Source organism: Myodes glareolus, chromosome 27 (genome assembly GCF_982192425.1).
Source record: "Myodes glareolus chromosome 27, mMyoGla1.1, whole genome shotgun sequence".
In the NCBI taxonomy this organism is placed as follows: domain Eukaryota; kingdom Metazoa; phylum Chordata; class Mammalia; order Rodentia; family Cricetidae; genus Myodes; species Myodes glareolus.
The window spans coordinates 43,852,284-43,868,863 of NC_142052.1; the positions used below are offsets into that span (position 1 = coordinate 43,852,284).

Below are 16,580 nucleotides of genomic sequence, written 5' to 3' on the forward strand. Positions count from 1 at the left end.
AGAAAGCTTATTCTTCACAAACACTGGACTCCCATATTACCTACTGTCTATGTGGAGCAGAGTGTGGAAAATAAAGGCTTCAGTAACTACAAGGCATTGTCTTTATTCTGTCTTCCACCAGAATGACTGCCTTCTTTGTGTGACTGTGACTGTGTGTGTGTGTGTGTGTGTGTGTGTATACAGGCACACATTCTTGAGAGAGGGCACGTGTGCCACAGTCACGTGTGGAGGGATGATTACAGCGTGAGAGTTGTAGGTCCTTGCCTTCTACCCTGTATGAAACGATCTCTCTGTTGTTCTCCACTGCCTGGGCCAGGCTGGCTGGGCTCCAAGCTTCTGGTGATTCTCTTGCCGCCGCCTCCCATTTCAACCAAGCAGCACTCTGATTACAGATGCACGCCACTGTGGCTGGCTTTCCCTGAGCTATAGGGATTCACACTGAGGTCCTCACACTTGCATGGCAAGTTCTTGGTCCACGGAGCCCTCTCCCCTGCCTTCTGCACATGGGGATTATAAGAGCTCCCATCACTGCCATGTATTCAAGAGATACTTATTTATACCTGCCATTTTTGCTACCCATCGGGAACACATGAGGGTCTGTCTGAGACAACCCCTTAAAGTGTAGGCTGGTTGCACACACAGCAGGATACTGGTGTTCCTAATCCTACCAGTTAGAGGATGCGGCTACTCTCAGTGAACGCAACCTTCAAAAGGTGCCCTGCAGAAATTCAGCTGCACATCCATCCCCAGTACAGCCCTGGTCCTATGAGAAGCAACTGATTCAGTGGAAATTAGAGTATCTCATAAATAAATCTAGTTTCAGTTCGTATCTGGAGTCTGAAGCATATTTAGAGCTATACATAGGTAATAAAAAGTTACTGTAATGAGGCAAAGAAACCTAGCTGTCATTTCACATGGTTTTAGATTTTTTTCACTATTTTCCTAATTTAAACAGTTGCTGTGTTGTATCTCTAAATGTGTTTACATTATATCAAAACTTGGAATATATACCTAAAAGTTAGTGCCAAGTATGCATGTTTTAACTTACCAGATTCAAAGGTTTCTTCATCTGTGGTTTTCAGAGGAGGTGAAAAGTGAAAACACCATTACATGATTGTCCTCACCACGTCTACATCTTAGCAGTGCAAGCCTGGCCCATGCTTCTACCCACACATTGCCTTTAAAATGTTTTTATTGGATCAAATTGAGTCAGTGTTAGCTTTATGGCACACATAGGTCTTAAATGAGATAGATAACATTCAATCGTTGGGCTATGATCACCAAGAGGGATGCAGCATTGAATAAAGAAATAAAATAATTGGAGAGAAGAAAATAAATTTACAAAGTGGAACACCATAGGAACCTCCTCCTGAGCACTGGATGTGGCGCAGGGGACTGCTCCAAGGGTCATCAGGGTAGGAGATGTGTACGCTAGATGTGTACGCCATCAGCTAGATGGCATAGGAAGGAGGAATAAATTAATGAATGGTTGGCTTAACTGACTGAAAGAAAGGATAAAAACCAACTTGTGCTATTGTCATAAACTTATTTATTTCGCTGTATGTGAGAGAGGGGAAAGACAAGGAGAAAGAGAGAGAGAGAGAGAGCACTCACAAAGTATGTGTGCACCTGTTTTGGGGGAAAGGAAGTAGGGAAATCAGGGAGAAGAACACACATCATCGTTTTTAGCCTGCAAGGAGCATGCTTGGAGAGATAGGAGGGTAACTGAGGCCCAGCGAGATGGCTCAGCACGTAAAAGAACATGCTTGCGCAAGTGTGGTGATCTGGGTTTGAAGTTTGGAATGCAGTTAAATGTGAAAGGAAAGAACTAAGTCAAGAAGCTATCCTCTGGCCCCCTCTACACACAGCCGCCGCCACCTCCACCACCTTCTCCACCACCTCTACCACCTGCCTCACCACCACCCCACCACCACCATCATCATCATCATCACCATCATCATCATCATCATTTTTCAAAGGGGAAACTGAACAGGGAAACACACAAGCATAGGAACTTCTAACTGAATATACTTTCATGAATTTTTGAACTATGTCAATATATTCATTAATAGAAATTTAATTTAAACTGTAGGAAGAAAATGACCCTCGAGCTAAAAAAAAAAAAAAAAAAGATTATGGATCCTGTTTTTTTTTTGTTTTTTTTTTTTGTTTTTTGTTCACGTTATTCTCTGATTATTCACTGGTCTCAGAAATATATAAATGAATCTTTCAAAAAGCATCTCTTTCATTTCTAAACATTAGAATAGCCCATAGCGTCAAGATAAAGTCATTCGTTAGAGCAGGGCATAATCCTTATAATCCATGTACTCAGGAGGCTGAGTCATGAGGATCGCTGAGTGTCGGGAGTGAGCTACTCTAGGTGGCGGGTACTGGGCCAGCCTGAGACACAGAGCGAGAGCCTGTCTCCAAAGGAAAACCAAACAAGCCCGCCCATCAGGCCAATGCCTCTCCAACCTGTTTCCTCATAAAACCTAGCGGCTCATGAGCCAGTCCTGCCACTTCCACTAAATTTGAGGGAAATCTTTCCAGAATTTACAAAAGACATTAAGTATAGGAATGGAACCCATTATTTTCTACCCAGACTAGAATCATTCAATGTAATGCCAAAAATATATTTTGCATTTTAAATACTTGGTACCGCCCTGCCTGCGTCTATTCCACAAGGAGCGTGGGCGTTTTCTGCTGCACCGCGACCTCACTGGCTATCTCTGCGTCTCGAGATAATTTCCAAGATGGAACCCTGGAGATTCGCAAAACCCCCAGCTTTGCTTCTCCTCCCAAGTGTAGAGTCACAACAGAGGCCCATGGGTGGGTTCACTGCACACAAGTCTTCCAGAGGAAGGGACCGGTAACCCCTTGACACCTCTGCTTCTGGTCGTCTAGAGCTGAGGGGCTTCGCGTCTCTTCTCATGGGGACTCAACAGGGGAAATGTTACCTGCTTCCACACAGGTCTCGTCAATCCTCATGTTCTCCCCTACAAAAGAGCACAGAGATGTGCCCGCGTGAAAAACAAAATCCTATTGAGGCTATGTCAGTCAAAATCAGAACACCTTTGAGTCTTACCCTTCACACGACTGCTTACTTGGAGAGAGGAGACAAATTCTACCATATCAGAGGGGAAAACCGCATGCTGTGAACGATAGGACGTGAAACGCTACAATTCAGGCAGCACTGGGTAGCGCTCACATGCCAGATAAAGCGCGCAGCCTGCTGGAAAAGGCATCTGCACACTGGATCCTGAATATCACAGTACTGGCGGGCCAGGCACGTGCCCCACTGGTGCAGCAGCAGCAGGATGGCTTGGGGCTAGCCATTTACTTCCTGATTGGATTGGAAGCCAGTTCCACGGAAACACAAAACTAATACTGTCAACCTGGACCAAAACCTATGGCTTGGATGTCATAGACCCTGGGGCACAATTTGCTATTGATATGTGGCCTAGCTACCTTCTAAATAGTTATTTTTGTACGAAGAGCACTACTAGTCATCTTGGCCAGAGAAACTTCGTGCGATGGGAAACAATAGAGTGTCTCGTCGCTGGTCAAAAGGCAAAAGCTATTTTCCTCATTGCAGTTGAGAAGGAGAGAGACAGAGACAGAGACAGAGAGAGACCAAGACAGAGACACAAGAGAGTGACAAGAGAGACAGAGACACAGAGAGAAATAAGAGAGGAGAGAGACAGAAACACACACAGAGATTCATGAGAGATAGGAGAGAGAGGAGACAGACACACAGTGTGACAAGAGAGACAGAGACAGAGACACACAGAGAGAAACAAGAGATAGATAGGACAGAGAGGAGAGAGACAGAGATTAACATTCAGATGACTGAATAAGAACAAATAGAAAGGTAATCCCCAAAGGTCCCATTTAATCCCCAACACAGGACCTCCAGCTGGAAGCTCAAATCTCTAGACTATTTGTTTCCAATTTCAGACAGCTTCCTCTTCTTCTGAACCTCAGTTTTTCACACAAAGGTGAGAATAATAATTTCCTTATGATGTCAGGACCTTTGGATCCAACAGTTGAAACAAAACCTTTCACGTAACTCCCACTGAACTCTGAGCCCGCACTGTTAGCCACTAGAGCTAGAATGTGATGAACAAGCCCCACGTCTCCATCCATGATGGCTCAGATCAGGATAATCACCTTTCTTGTGCCCTCCCACTACCAGATCCGCAGGGAAAGCGTCCCATAGCCGAGTGAGCAGGAATGGTAAGGGTGTTTTCCGGAATCCCATTTCTTACCTTCTTCCATAGAGAATGCTAGCGGCGGGGAGAAAAAGGAATAGCGTTCAGTTTCTTGCTTTTGTTTTTCTTCAGGTTAACTTACAACAAGAAGAGCAAAGCACCAACATTGCGATTAGTATTCTGGCATGCATGGGGCTCCTAATGATTGCCCTTCAGAAATGAATACGTGTTCAAGAATGCCTGTACGTGGGGATCTGCTTGCTTCTGGCAAATGTACTCCATGTCCTCTCAGCATGCTCTGTAGGAGGCATGTTCTTCTCAAGTCTGAGTTAATGGAGCTTAGGAACCCAGCTCTAGGATGGAAGGGAAAGAGGGAGGGAAGAAAGGAGAGGGAAAGGGGGAAGGAGAGGCGGGGAAGAGGGAGGGAAGGAGATGGAGGGAAGAGGGAGGAAGAGAAGGAGGGAGGAAGGGAAGTGGAGCGAGGGAAGGAGAGGGAGGGAAGAGGGAAGGAAGGAAGGAGAAAGGAAAGGAAATGGAGGGAGGGAGGAAAGAAGAGAGGGAGGAGGGATGGAGGGATGGCACAAGCCAGGGATGACAATAAATGCCCTATAGTAAACAAGCTTTTACTAATCATGTATAATCTACCACAGAACTAGAATTTTCAAAAACCTGATTAATTAAATAGCCTATTCCTTTTCACTAGTAACCTGTCCATGACACGTGTTTCCACATGGTAAGATTTAAACAGAGGAGAGATAGAGAACATTTACCGCAGCATCAAGCATGACAGCCCCAAGAAATGGTCCAGTAGTTTGGTGGCACAATGCTGCGCCATCCAAAGCCTTCCCTGAGAGACGTGATCTCGTGAGTCAATGGCTCTGGCCTGCTGTTCCCAGACTCGGGGCCGGGCGCCAACACTAACAGCACCAGGCAAACAGCTTTCTACATGGACTTCTAAAAAGCGTTATAAAGCACACGTAGGGCCCACGGGCAGATTTCACGACAACCTCGGGCCATGCTAGTCATCACAGAGTAACTGGAAACCAACAACATCTCCATGAACCTTTGCAAAAGGAGCAAGAGGGCGAACGAAAGGATTCTATCCATCTATATCGGTTACTTTTCCAAGATAAAATAAAACGTCACTAAGAAGAGTAAGCTGTGAAAACATGTTTGAAGAGAAATTAAGAAAAGAAAAAGTGGTATGAGAGCCTATGGCTGTAAGCACGCAAGCACGTGGGGGCAATGGAAAGATAAGTTAAGCGCCAGGAGAAGACCCTGCAGAAACGCTTTCTCTGTGAGCTGAGTGGGCACACACTCATAGTCCAACACCAGGGAGGAGGAGGCAGGAGGACCGGGAGTTAAATTCATCCTCAGTCACAAAGCCAGTTCTAGGCCAGCTTGGGTTGCATGAGACACTGTCAAAAAAGCAAACAAGACAAAAACAAAAACAAAAGCAAAACCCAAAAACAAAAAAACCAAAAACCCCAATTTGCGTTCATTGTGACATTTTCTTCACAAAATTAAAGGAAAATATGATCTTTGGCTTGAAAAATTGTAAAACCGTAAGTGGGAAGTCACGGCATTTGTAGATTTGTGTTACTGGTGTTGCGATTCTTCATGTTTGTCTGTGTCCCATCTCTCCTCTGCCTTAACCCTTATACGGCTGCCAGAGGGCCAATCGGACGGGACCACTCAACAGGCTTCTACCATCTGCCATCCTTCCTGGGCCTCTGTCTCCCACTGTCGGCAGCTTTATGAAGAAGGCCTTGGGTCGTTTGTAAGCCCAGGACTGGGGCTGGAGACGTTACCTAGTGGGAGAGTCTTATTTAGTGTGCATCAAGTCCTAGGTCCAATCTACAGTACAAAAAAAGACAAGAAGCAGGAGCTGGAGAGAAGGTTTGGTAGTAAGGGCACTGGCGACCCTCTCAGAGGACCTAGGCTTGGTTCCCAGTACCCACATGGAGTCTAACAGCTATCCGGCACTCTTGTCCCAAGGATTCTGCCACCCTCTTCTGGCTTCCTGAGGCATGTGGTGAACACATTCATGCAGGCAAAACACCCCTCTCCCCAACATACAAACTAACAATAAGAAAATAAACCTTAACATTAAAAAAAGAAAAGACACAAACGGAGATTTGCACTAAACAGCCACAGGCATGTGTCCAGGTGTGACACCCACAGAGATGCAGGGGTTTGGGGGGACTCGAATTTGGTGGGGAAAAGCTCAAGCAGCCTTCAAACTTAGGCAGTGTCTGACTGGTGCTGGTTGGTTTTTTACTAACTGGACTTAAGCCTACACCTGTCTGGGAGGAGGAACTCCTGTTGAGAAAATGCCTCCATCACTCTGGCAAGTCCGTGAGGGGGCATGTCTTGATTAATGGTTGATGTGGGAGGGCCCAGCTCACTGTGGGGGGCACCATCCCTCGGCTGGTGGCCCTGGATTGCGTAAGAAAGCATCCTAAACAAGCCCTAAGGAGCCAACCAGTATGCAGAATTCCTTCTCGGCTTCAGTACCTGCCTCCAGTATCTGGAGTATCGTCAGTATCTGACTTCCTGCGATAATGGACCGTGATAGGGAGCTAAACGCACAACAACCCTTTTCTCCCCTAGCTGCCTTTGGTTGTGGCGTTTATCACAGCAATAAAAAGATGCTAAGACTCCTTAAACACAAACTGAAGACTAAAGGAATGAAAGCCTGTGGTAGGATTTCTGAGGGCTGGGTGCAGAGGGGATTATTTCAGGACAGTGAGACTCTTTAAGCCCCGCCCTCAGGCGGAAAGCGGGCCTGAGACCGGGAGCACCCTCCCCCGGAGGCGCGTGCGCAGTCGGAGGTCTCGGCGCGCACTCGCGTACGCACATTCACGTCGGGTGGACTTGAGGCAAGTGTTGGGCTGATACGGCTGCGACCACCAGAATTCCCGCTGCTTCCTAGGCAGAAAGAAAGCAAAGACGGGTTGACTCCATAGGGCGGGTTCTCTCGGGGCCATGACGCTGAGTCTGCCTTCAGAAGACACAGAAAACCGTCATCTGATTCCAGCACACCACGGGTGGCTCTATCCCACTGAGCCTGGGGCAGCGGCTGTACCGAATTCCCACCATTTCCAGGACATTCTTCCTTTCCTATAAGAGTCCCCCACTTAGAATGCCATCCCTCATTCTTCCTGGCTGCTCCCATGCACTCAGCAGAAGTTGTAATTCTGGGCGGTTTTAAGCAGGCAAATGTTCCCTCTAACACCTGGGCCTCTGGGCTTTGATCTTTTATCCAATAGAGGCTCATTCTACCTCTGCCCCTACCTCCAACCGCCACGCCCTGGGGCCCCTCAGGGCAATAGCTGCCAACTCTGCAAAATTTCAGTTTCTCACACCTCTTAATCCTGCCAACACCTCCTTCATTGCAATCTCAATAATCTGTGGATGCTACAATCCATTAATCTTACTTCATGACCCAATCAGCTCCTAAAGGCCTTGACTTTTTAGTATTACTGCTCTGGGGATTGCATTCCATCACACGAATGGGGTATTGGGTCGATATTCAGACCACAGACATGTTTAGGTTTAATCTAGTCTCACAAGCCCTTCTCTGTCCCTTCCAGCTGATATAACGCTCCTGGTCCCCTTAGCGTTTAAGAAGCTGGAAGTCTATCCATAAACTGACAGTTTGGTTTATAAACTTTGGTGCCTATGTTCTTCCACCTGCTTGCGTCTTTATCAGATATTCAGAAACTCTACGTCCCAAGCACAGCCCGATGACGCCGAGAGCGACCTCCGTTACCTCTTCAGGAGTTGGTTAGAAGGAATTAGAGCTGCGCAGACGGCAAGGTCTGAGATTTTCCGGGCCTGCCACCAGAGGGCGTCATTCTGGTCCACAATCTGTAGAATGTCTCCTTTCAGGAAAGGCAACCCAGCATCCACGCAAGGGATGTCAGGATCCTCCTGGGGCCAGTAATCGATCATGGCGCGCACATGAACCTGGCAGCGGGTGCGTAATGGTACTATCAGCAGAATGCTCGCCCAGAATGCATCGCGACTTAAAACCATCGCGCCCTACTCCTCTGCCTGTTGCTCTCATCCTTCTTTTCTGCCCTCACCATAAACGAGAGCTGCTCTTCTAAACTAAAGGCCAGAGGCGGAGGGGTGCTGTTGGCGTCTCAGTCACAGAGCATGGAGAAATCAGACTGGACCGAGGCTGGAAGCTTCCTCCCTGCTAGGTTAGCACTAGAAGGGGCTACACACGCCGCTGAGGAGGGCCTGTCAACAAGCTTCTCTTATCTGTGGACCTGTATATAGAAATACCAACCAGCCTGGCAGAGTGAGCTCTTTGGTGCAACAGTGACAAGCCAGCTGGGTGTGATGCTCATTCCACAGAGAGAATCCACTCTCGGTGCTGCAAACACAGCCCAAAGTCTGCAGCAGGGGAGGTCATAGGCCCTCGTGAGAAGCCACTGGTAATGTTTTGCTAAATGGGTACGATGCGCCCGTCAAATCACTTTCCCAATGACTGTGATGATTCCCATAGATCAGCTCTGGTCAGAGACATTGATTTTTGCAGTGGCCGACAGTTACTGCAAAGACTCTCAAGTGGTCAGAGGACCGAGACTAGATGATTAGTAAGTGAATAACCACAGATGGGACATCTATATTATCCACTCCATGGCTCAGAGACCATTGTAGAAGAGGCAGGGGTAATGCAGCAGCAAGAGGAAGTGGGGAGGGGGCTATGGATTCTGAGTAGCGGGTGTGATGAAGTTACTGCTCTCTGGAACTTGCAGCCACTGCGGTCACCTGCATGACTGGCCAGGTGGATGCCCTGTGATAGGGTTCATGTGGTCCCACCCCCACCTCAAGATTTATAGGCAGTCAAGTTGATGGGAAGATTGAGATGTTTTCTCCAGTTAATTAACAACTGACACACACACAGAGACACACACACTCCACAGAGAGACACACACATGTACACATACACAGAGACACACACTCACACAGATACAGACACGTACACACAGACACATATACAGACACACAGACACATAGACACACAGACACATACACACAGAGAGACAGACACAGAGACATGTACACTTACACAGAGATACACACACAGAGACACAAAGACACAAGTCATGTACACACACACAGACAAACATGTACACACATAGAGGCACGTAGACACACAGACATGTACACACACAGACAAACACATGGACACACACAAAAACACACAGAGACATACACACACAGAGACACGTAAACAAAGAGACATATATAGACACACAGACATGTACACACACAGACACACACACAGGCACACACACAGACATACAGACATATAGACACGTACACACATACAGACAGACAGACACACAGAGACAGACACACGGACATGTACACTTACACAGAGACACAAAGACACGCAGTCATGTACACACACACAGACAAGCACATGTACACACACAAACACATAGACACACAGGCACACACACAAACATACAGACACACACAGACACACAGACACACACACATACACACAAACACAGATATACACAGAGACACATAGACACACAGATACGTACACACACAGAGAGACACACAGACACACTGACATGTACACACACACACACACACACCAAGTATACACAGATATGAAAGTAAAGGGTGTTAGTTGGGGAGATAGAAGAGATTAATGGGAGTGGGACATAAGAGAGTAATGAGACAGATTAAATATGGTCAAAACACATTACATATAATTGTATGAAACTATCACAGAGAAACCCATTATTGTATATATTAATACATGCTAATAAACACCTTAAAATGTATTGTAGAAGAGAATCCCTTAGTTCTGAAATATTTCTGTGCAAACTTCCACCATTTTTGATGTTACATCTTAATTTCATGGTGTCTCACTCCCTTTGCTCTGTTCCTTTATCCATCCTCTATTTCAGGTCATCAGCACAGAGAAACATCTCGAATCGTGAGCCCTTGTCCAAAACAGTAGAGTGGACAGGATTGTTATACATCACACACAGTAACCGCCATTGTGTGGGAGGCCGCGAGAAGTTCTTACCGGCTTCTGGCTGCTCACAGGTGGGGCAGACACAGGCACCACCTTGAACATGATCGTACCACAAGACATCGCCTAGAAAACAAAGAGGAAGAATGACCAAGTGTGGACTTCGCGGTGCAGAAGACAGAGCAGTATCTGACTGTGTCCTGGTCTCGTGACAACAGTCACCACAGCGACCCGTCACAGGGGTCTGCGGCTAATTGTCACCACCCAGAAATGGAAACTGGGAAGCGATTTATCTCCATCTGCCTCAGGACAGGGGGCACCAGGGTCACCGGCTGCAGAAACACATGTTGAGGTGGCCTTTCCCCGGGACCCTCACTCAGTGGAGTCTCTCTCCCACACACCTTTGGGGAAAGACAGCATTTTTGCCATCTCTCCTACTCAGTGAGTATTTCCCGGGTACTCATTTCTAAGACAGCTGCCCCGGCCTGATGGGAAGGATAAGGGGCTGCCCGGAGTCTTCTGAGAGAGCCCACAGCTTCCAGACTAGAAGTGGAGAAGAAACCCTCGCACTTGATGTGAGCTACCAACCCTGTGACCCGTCTCGGATTAGCGAGACCTCATTCTTACTCCTGGCAGCTTCCCCAGCATCATCCTGGCCACTCCACAGCTGGAGCCAGCCAGGAGGCCGAGGTAGGGAGCTGCCGATTGAAATCTAAGATGGATATACTTCGAATTCCCTTTGGGGAACCTTCCAGGCCGCATGGAATCTTGAGGCAGTAGCTTACAAAATATTCATCTTATCACTCCTACCTCAGTCTCTCAGCCACCACTGTGAAAACCCGAAGTGGACCTAAAGGGTCCCAGGGGTGTATCTGGGGGTGGGGGGGCTGTAGCTGGGGGCTGGGCACTGCCATCCCTCTGTGGGGGAAACGTGCTGAATTACTGACATGGCGAAGATCTTGACAAGTGACAGTAGGAACTGAAGATGATGCTTAGGCATGCAGACACAGGACCCACCTTGACACTTTGATTTCTGAAACTCCCAGCACCGGCCACCAAGGAACAGGAGCAGATGCACGCAAGCTTTATCCCTGCCCACGTGATGCCATTCGGTGACTCCTCTCTCCCTTCCACCCCCACCCAAAGCTGCTCAGAGACAGATGACAAACAGGCTGAAGCTGTATGAACACATTAGGGAAGGAGGAACATCTCTCAGGAGCAGACAGCCTCCGAAACCTCACTCAGCCCAGGCTCAGTTTCCCACCGAGCACAGGTAATGGGGGACTTCGGTGTGTGTGTGTGTGTCAGGGGACGGCTGAGCCTATGGGGAAGAAGTTTGTGAAGGGAAGAGTCCCAGCCTTTGCCAGGATTTCTGGGTGTTAAACATGAAGTTTGGTGAGCTACACAGCAACAGACAAGGTCCAGGGCTGAAGACAGAAAGCTGCCCAGAGGGACTTAAGTGCCACCACATTATAGCACACACACCACGGAGCTTGGCATGTCACTAAGTCAGTCACCAACCAACCAAGAGCGGCAGTTACCAGGATGTGGATCACTTGCTCCGGGTTCAGGCCCTCTACCGAGACACCATTAACTTCCACCAGTTTGTCCCCAGCGTACAGCAGCCCTAGGGAACAGAAACACAGACAGAGGAGGGGGTCCAAAGGAGTAAGACAGAGGCCACTATTACAAGTTCATAACCCCAAGCATGTTTGAAAATTTTAAATAAAAAGAATAAACTGTTTACTCTGACTTATGCCGCCATAACTGTCTGTGAGTGTTCATTTTCCACCTCTTGGCCCACACCAAGAGTGATTTGGTACTTTTTCTTTCTACTCTGATTGTAAAATGGAACCAAAACACCGGTCAGAAGAACACTGAAGAAAGCAGGGTAGTGAGTAAATGACATTTGAAAAGAAAAAAGAAAGGGCTATTCTTCAAAAGATCCAGTGTGGAGGAACTTGGGGGATAAGAGGAACAATTTAAAATAAAAGAAAAAAGAAAAAAAAAAAAAAGGAAGTCTTGAACTAGGTGTGGTGACATGCATCTATAATGCCAGCAGCATCAGGGAGGCAGAAGCCTGGAGCAAGTGAGTTCAAGGTCACAGCTCAGAGGTAGAGCACCTGCCTACTGCGTTGAAGACCTGAGTTTGATCCCTAACAACATACACACACACACACACACACACACACCAGCACACACACACACGTATATACACATACATATAAGCATACATACACACAAATGTATTCACATGTACATATAAGCATACATACGCACACATACAAACACACACAAATGTATACACATGTACATATAAGCATACATACATATAAACACACACATAAACACATACATACATATAAACATACACCAAGGATATGGGAATTCGAGTTCCACACTTAACAATGCTTGAGTGGCTAGATCCTGAGAGCAGATAGGTCATGGGCCTAGGGAAAACCAAATTCATTGTTCTGCTAAATGAACACAACAATAAAATGGCTCCTAACAACATCCCGCTATACCCGTACGTTGGTGTTGTGTTCAGATACCACCAGAGAAGCTTCCTCCTACAGGAGATGGGGAAAAATCCAGAGACCCACAACTGCACAGTGTACAGGAAGCAAGAGACTGTGGAACACTCAATCCTAAACGGGATGTCTCCACCAAACCTCTTCTCTCTGGACTCCTAGGGGACTTGAGGCAGAGGAGGCGGAAGAGTGTAAGAATCAGAACATGGCTTACACTAAGGAAAGAGCAAGAGCGTCTTCCAGACAAAACAGGACTGACACGTCCACCCACAGAGACCGTGGCAGCTTGCACAGGTCCAATCCAGACAGGGTCCCCTCACCGAGAGAGGAAAACGACACAGAGCCCTACCTAACAAAGACGGCAGCTCCAGTAGACAGCTACTGGCAAAGGAATGCTGTAGGAAATCATACAGCCAATAGCCTTTAAGTTACCTGCCCACTGGGGCGTGGCCTCTTATACTATTTAAGCCCATGGAAAGCGTTTGTCCGGCCTCTTTTTCTGGGAAAACTTAGTTTTTTCCAATGGAGTCTCACGGGGTATACAAACCACACTTAAGGGTAGGCCCCACACCCAGCAGAAGATGGCACACCCCAATCAAACTCAATGCTATTTTTGTCATGTTTTTTGTTGTGTGTGTGTGTGTGTGTGTGTGTGTGTGTGTGTGTGTGTGTGTGTGATATTGCTTGGTTGGACATTTTTACCTCACTGGTCAATTGCTTATATATTGTGGTCTCCAATTTTGTGTTTTACGAATTTCGTGTGTGTGTGTGTGTGTGTGTGTGTGTGTGTGTGTGTGTTTGTGTGTGTGTTTCTCACGCCTTTCCCTTATTAAAATTTTGTTCCGATTTGTTTGTTGTCTAAAGAAAGGATAAAAAAGGCTTGGAGTTGGAGGTGGGGAGGATCCAGGAGGAGATGGGGATGGAAAACCGTGATCAGAATATACTGCATGAAACAAAAATTATTTTCCATTTTATAAAGAGAGAAAAGCAAGCATCTTGATCTATCACCACATGTTCTACGTGAGTTGTATTTTCACACTGTAGCTTGCTAATCTGCACGACTATCATGTGTTGATATTTTTTAAAGCCTCAAGAACTACAAGAAGAGAGGGGAGGTTTAAGAGAGTTGAGACATTCTGAGAGAAATCAAGAATGATGATGGCCCTGAGAATGAAAGACGAAGGAAGGGCGGTGGGGGGGGGGATTTGCAGCGAGGGACACCTTAGGATCTTCCAGCAGGTGTCAGGCTGCCAGCCACACACAGGCTCCAGAGGGCAGTGGGGAGCAAGAACATGAGGCAGGTGTAGAAGCACAAAGGTGAAAGAGAGACATGGCGATTGGTGGGAAGCCAAAGGCAGGTCAAGATGAACAAGAGTTCTGCCATCTTGGAAGCAGAAAGGTCAAAAGGCTGGAAAGACAGAATCAGGGACTTGAGTCCCAACTTAAGCTGCCCCAACCCCGATCAAATTAATCACTGAAAACCTCCACGAGGCCCGGTTCTTCTGTCTGTAAAATGTCATGTTAATGCTTGCTTTGTTTGGTTGCCCTGAGAATGTTAACAAGACTGTGCCTCATGGAGCCTAGCACACAGGGGCTCTCTGAACGAGGGGGCTGGAGTCCCTTCAAACATTAGTCCTTCGTTTCCTTACTACACAACCAAGCAAAGGAATGTCTGAAGGCCCTGACCTAAGTGCAGAAAGAGACTTCTTGCTTTTGGAAAAAGAAAATCACAGAGTCCAGTGTCCCCTTTGTCTGGCTTCCCCCCCTCCCCGCTTACCGCTCCTCTCCACCAGCCCGCCATGGATGACCCTGGCCACCAGGATATCCCCTGTTAGCTCATGACGCTTGATGGTAGCCCCCTGCAGAGAGAACACAGTAGGTCCTGGGCTTTCCTAACACAGTGGTTTTTCTGGTAGCTTCTCTCAGTCAGCACAGGGATTTTCTTAAGAGCTGGAAGGGGTCCCCATTGCTCTGTGGCCATCGGCCACATCATAACATCAAAAAAGAAAGGCCACCAGACCTTGGTCTCAGTAGGCATCCATACAATATTTAGACGTAGATTATTTAGAACCTTCTAAAAGTTAAGTGCCCATGATTGTAACCTAATGGAAAGAAGTGTCCGTAGAGAATCAATTAAAGTCTTATCCACTTTCTATTAGTAGAAGAGAAAGATGTAGGGCCAGTGCATTAGAATTGAGTAAAATATGCGAAAGACAAAATATATAACATAGATGTCTTTCACAAAAGTTTATATTATATATAAATATTATTTATAATATATACATATACATTATATCTTATCTTCTCATAAAAGAAATACACTAAACAGAAACCTTTTGGTATTGAAAACGTGACCAGCAGGGCATTTGAACCACAGGAAAAATTACACTGGCTATCACACCATGATTTCTACTCTGTGTGTGACTGAGACAAAACTCCCATTCAAGTTAACTATCAGATATGACATAGATCACCGCGAACCCCAGCACAACCCTAAACAAAACATGAAATGTTCTCCTTACCAGGGGCTGCTGGTTTTTCACCAAACAAACAATCCTCATGGCTTCTTCACTGTCAGGGATATTGTCGGGCAGTGGGGGAAGAAGGGGCTCAAAGTCTTTCTGAGCTACTGTATCGTGGGCACTGAGCAAAGCCTGGGAAGAGAGAGGGGAAGCTGAGCAAATGTCACATGCAACACACGTGCCTCTCAAAGATGGTGACCCGGTGCTGTATAAGACATACAACCATGGGGCTGGAGAGATGGCTCAGCAGTTAAGAGCACTGCCTGCTCTTCCAAAGGTCCTGAGTTCAATTCCCAGCAACCACATGGTGGCTCACAACCATCTGTAATGAGGTCTGGTGCCCTCTTCTGGCCTGTAGGCACACATGTAGACAGAATATTGTACACATAATAAATAAATAAATAAAAATATTTTTAAAAAAGACATACAACCATGAACACACCTATGTGTCATGCACAGTTCCAAGCAAATTCCACCATAGTCAGGTGTACTCATTCTCCCTGTTTATAGATGGGGGTCGAGGGATGCAGAGGTTAAAAAGCATACAGTGACCTCTTTCAGGGGCTGAAGAGATGGCTCAGAGGTTAACAGATTAGTAAAGAGCTCCCTCTCCTTCGGTGGACCTGGATTCTGCTCCCAGCACCTGCATCAGGGATCTTATAATTGCCTGTGGTTCCAGTCCCAGAGGATCTGATGCCCCCTTCTGGTCTCTGCAGGCAACTACACACATGTGGTGCACATAAACTCACAAAGATATATAATTATACACGGATTAATGTATATCCCAAATAATTTCATATATGTATTCAAAATTCAAAATCTTCCCAATGTGGAGAGAAAGTATAGAGGTTATTTCTTTATAACCAGGAGCTACCCTGGATGACTGCCCAGAATTCTAGAGGGATAGCATCCTTTAGGGAGAACAAGACAGCCTGGAAAGTTCTGGGTGCCCCCCCATACATGCAATAGCAGTGGCTCAGTGGTTAGTCAATCACATCTGAGTCCCACATCTTCAAGTATAATCTGTTGGCCACTCATGTACAGAAAAAGAATATATATTTTCATAGATAACGTTTTAAATCCTTTTTATATACTCTCCCTACTCTTCCCACCTCTGTCACGTGCCAGATGAGCAAACTTTGTCCATTTTAGCAAGTGTTTACCTTGCAGTGTGGAGCCTGGAGGACTCGTCTTAGCTCTTGGATCTCAGGAGAACTGGAGGCTTTGCGCAGTAGCTCCAAGACCTGATTCATGATGGAAAAATATACAGCATAAAATTTTGTGGGGGGGGGGGGGGGCTCAA

General features: G+C 46.6%; 1 protein-coding gene across 1 annotated transcript in view; it reads right to left on the reverse strand.

Moving 5' to 3' along the window:
- The window catches only part of Mpp4 (MAGUK p55 scaffold protein 4), a 38,454-nt gene that overhangs the window by 11,295 nt on the left and 10,579 nt on the right, over positions 1–16,580 (reverse strand). The window contains 10 exon segments of the mRNA XM_048428760.3: positions 1,049–1,069; positions 2,958–2,996; positions 4,269–4,286; positions 7,078–7,142; positions 7,987–8,183; positions 10,279–10,350; positions 11,766–11,851; positions 14,533–14,614; positions 15,278–15,409; positions 16,441–16,521. Coding sequence (XP_048284717.3) covers positions 1,049–1,069; positions 2,958–2,996; positions 4,269–4,286; positions 7,078–7,142; positions 7,987–8,183; positions 10,279–10,350; positions 11,766–11,851; positions 14,533–14,614; positions 15,278–15,409; positions 16,441–16,521 — 793 coding nt within the window.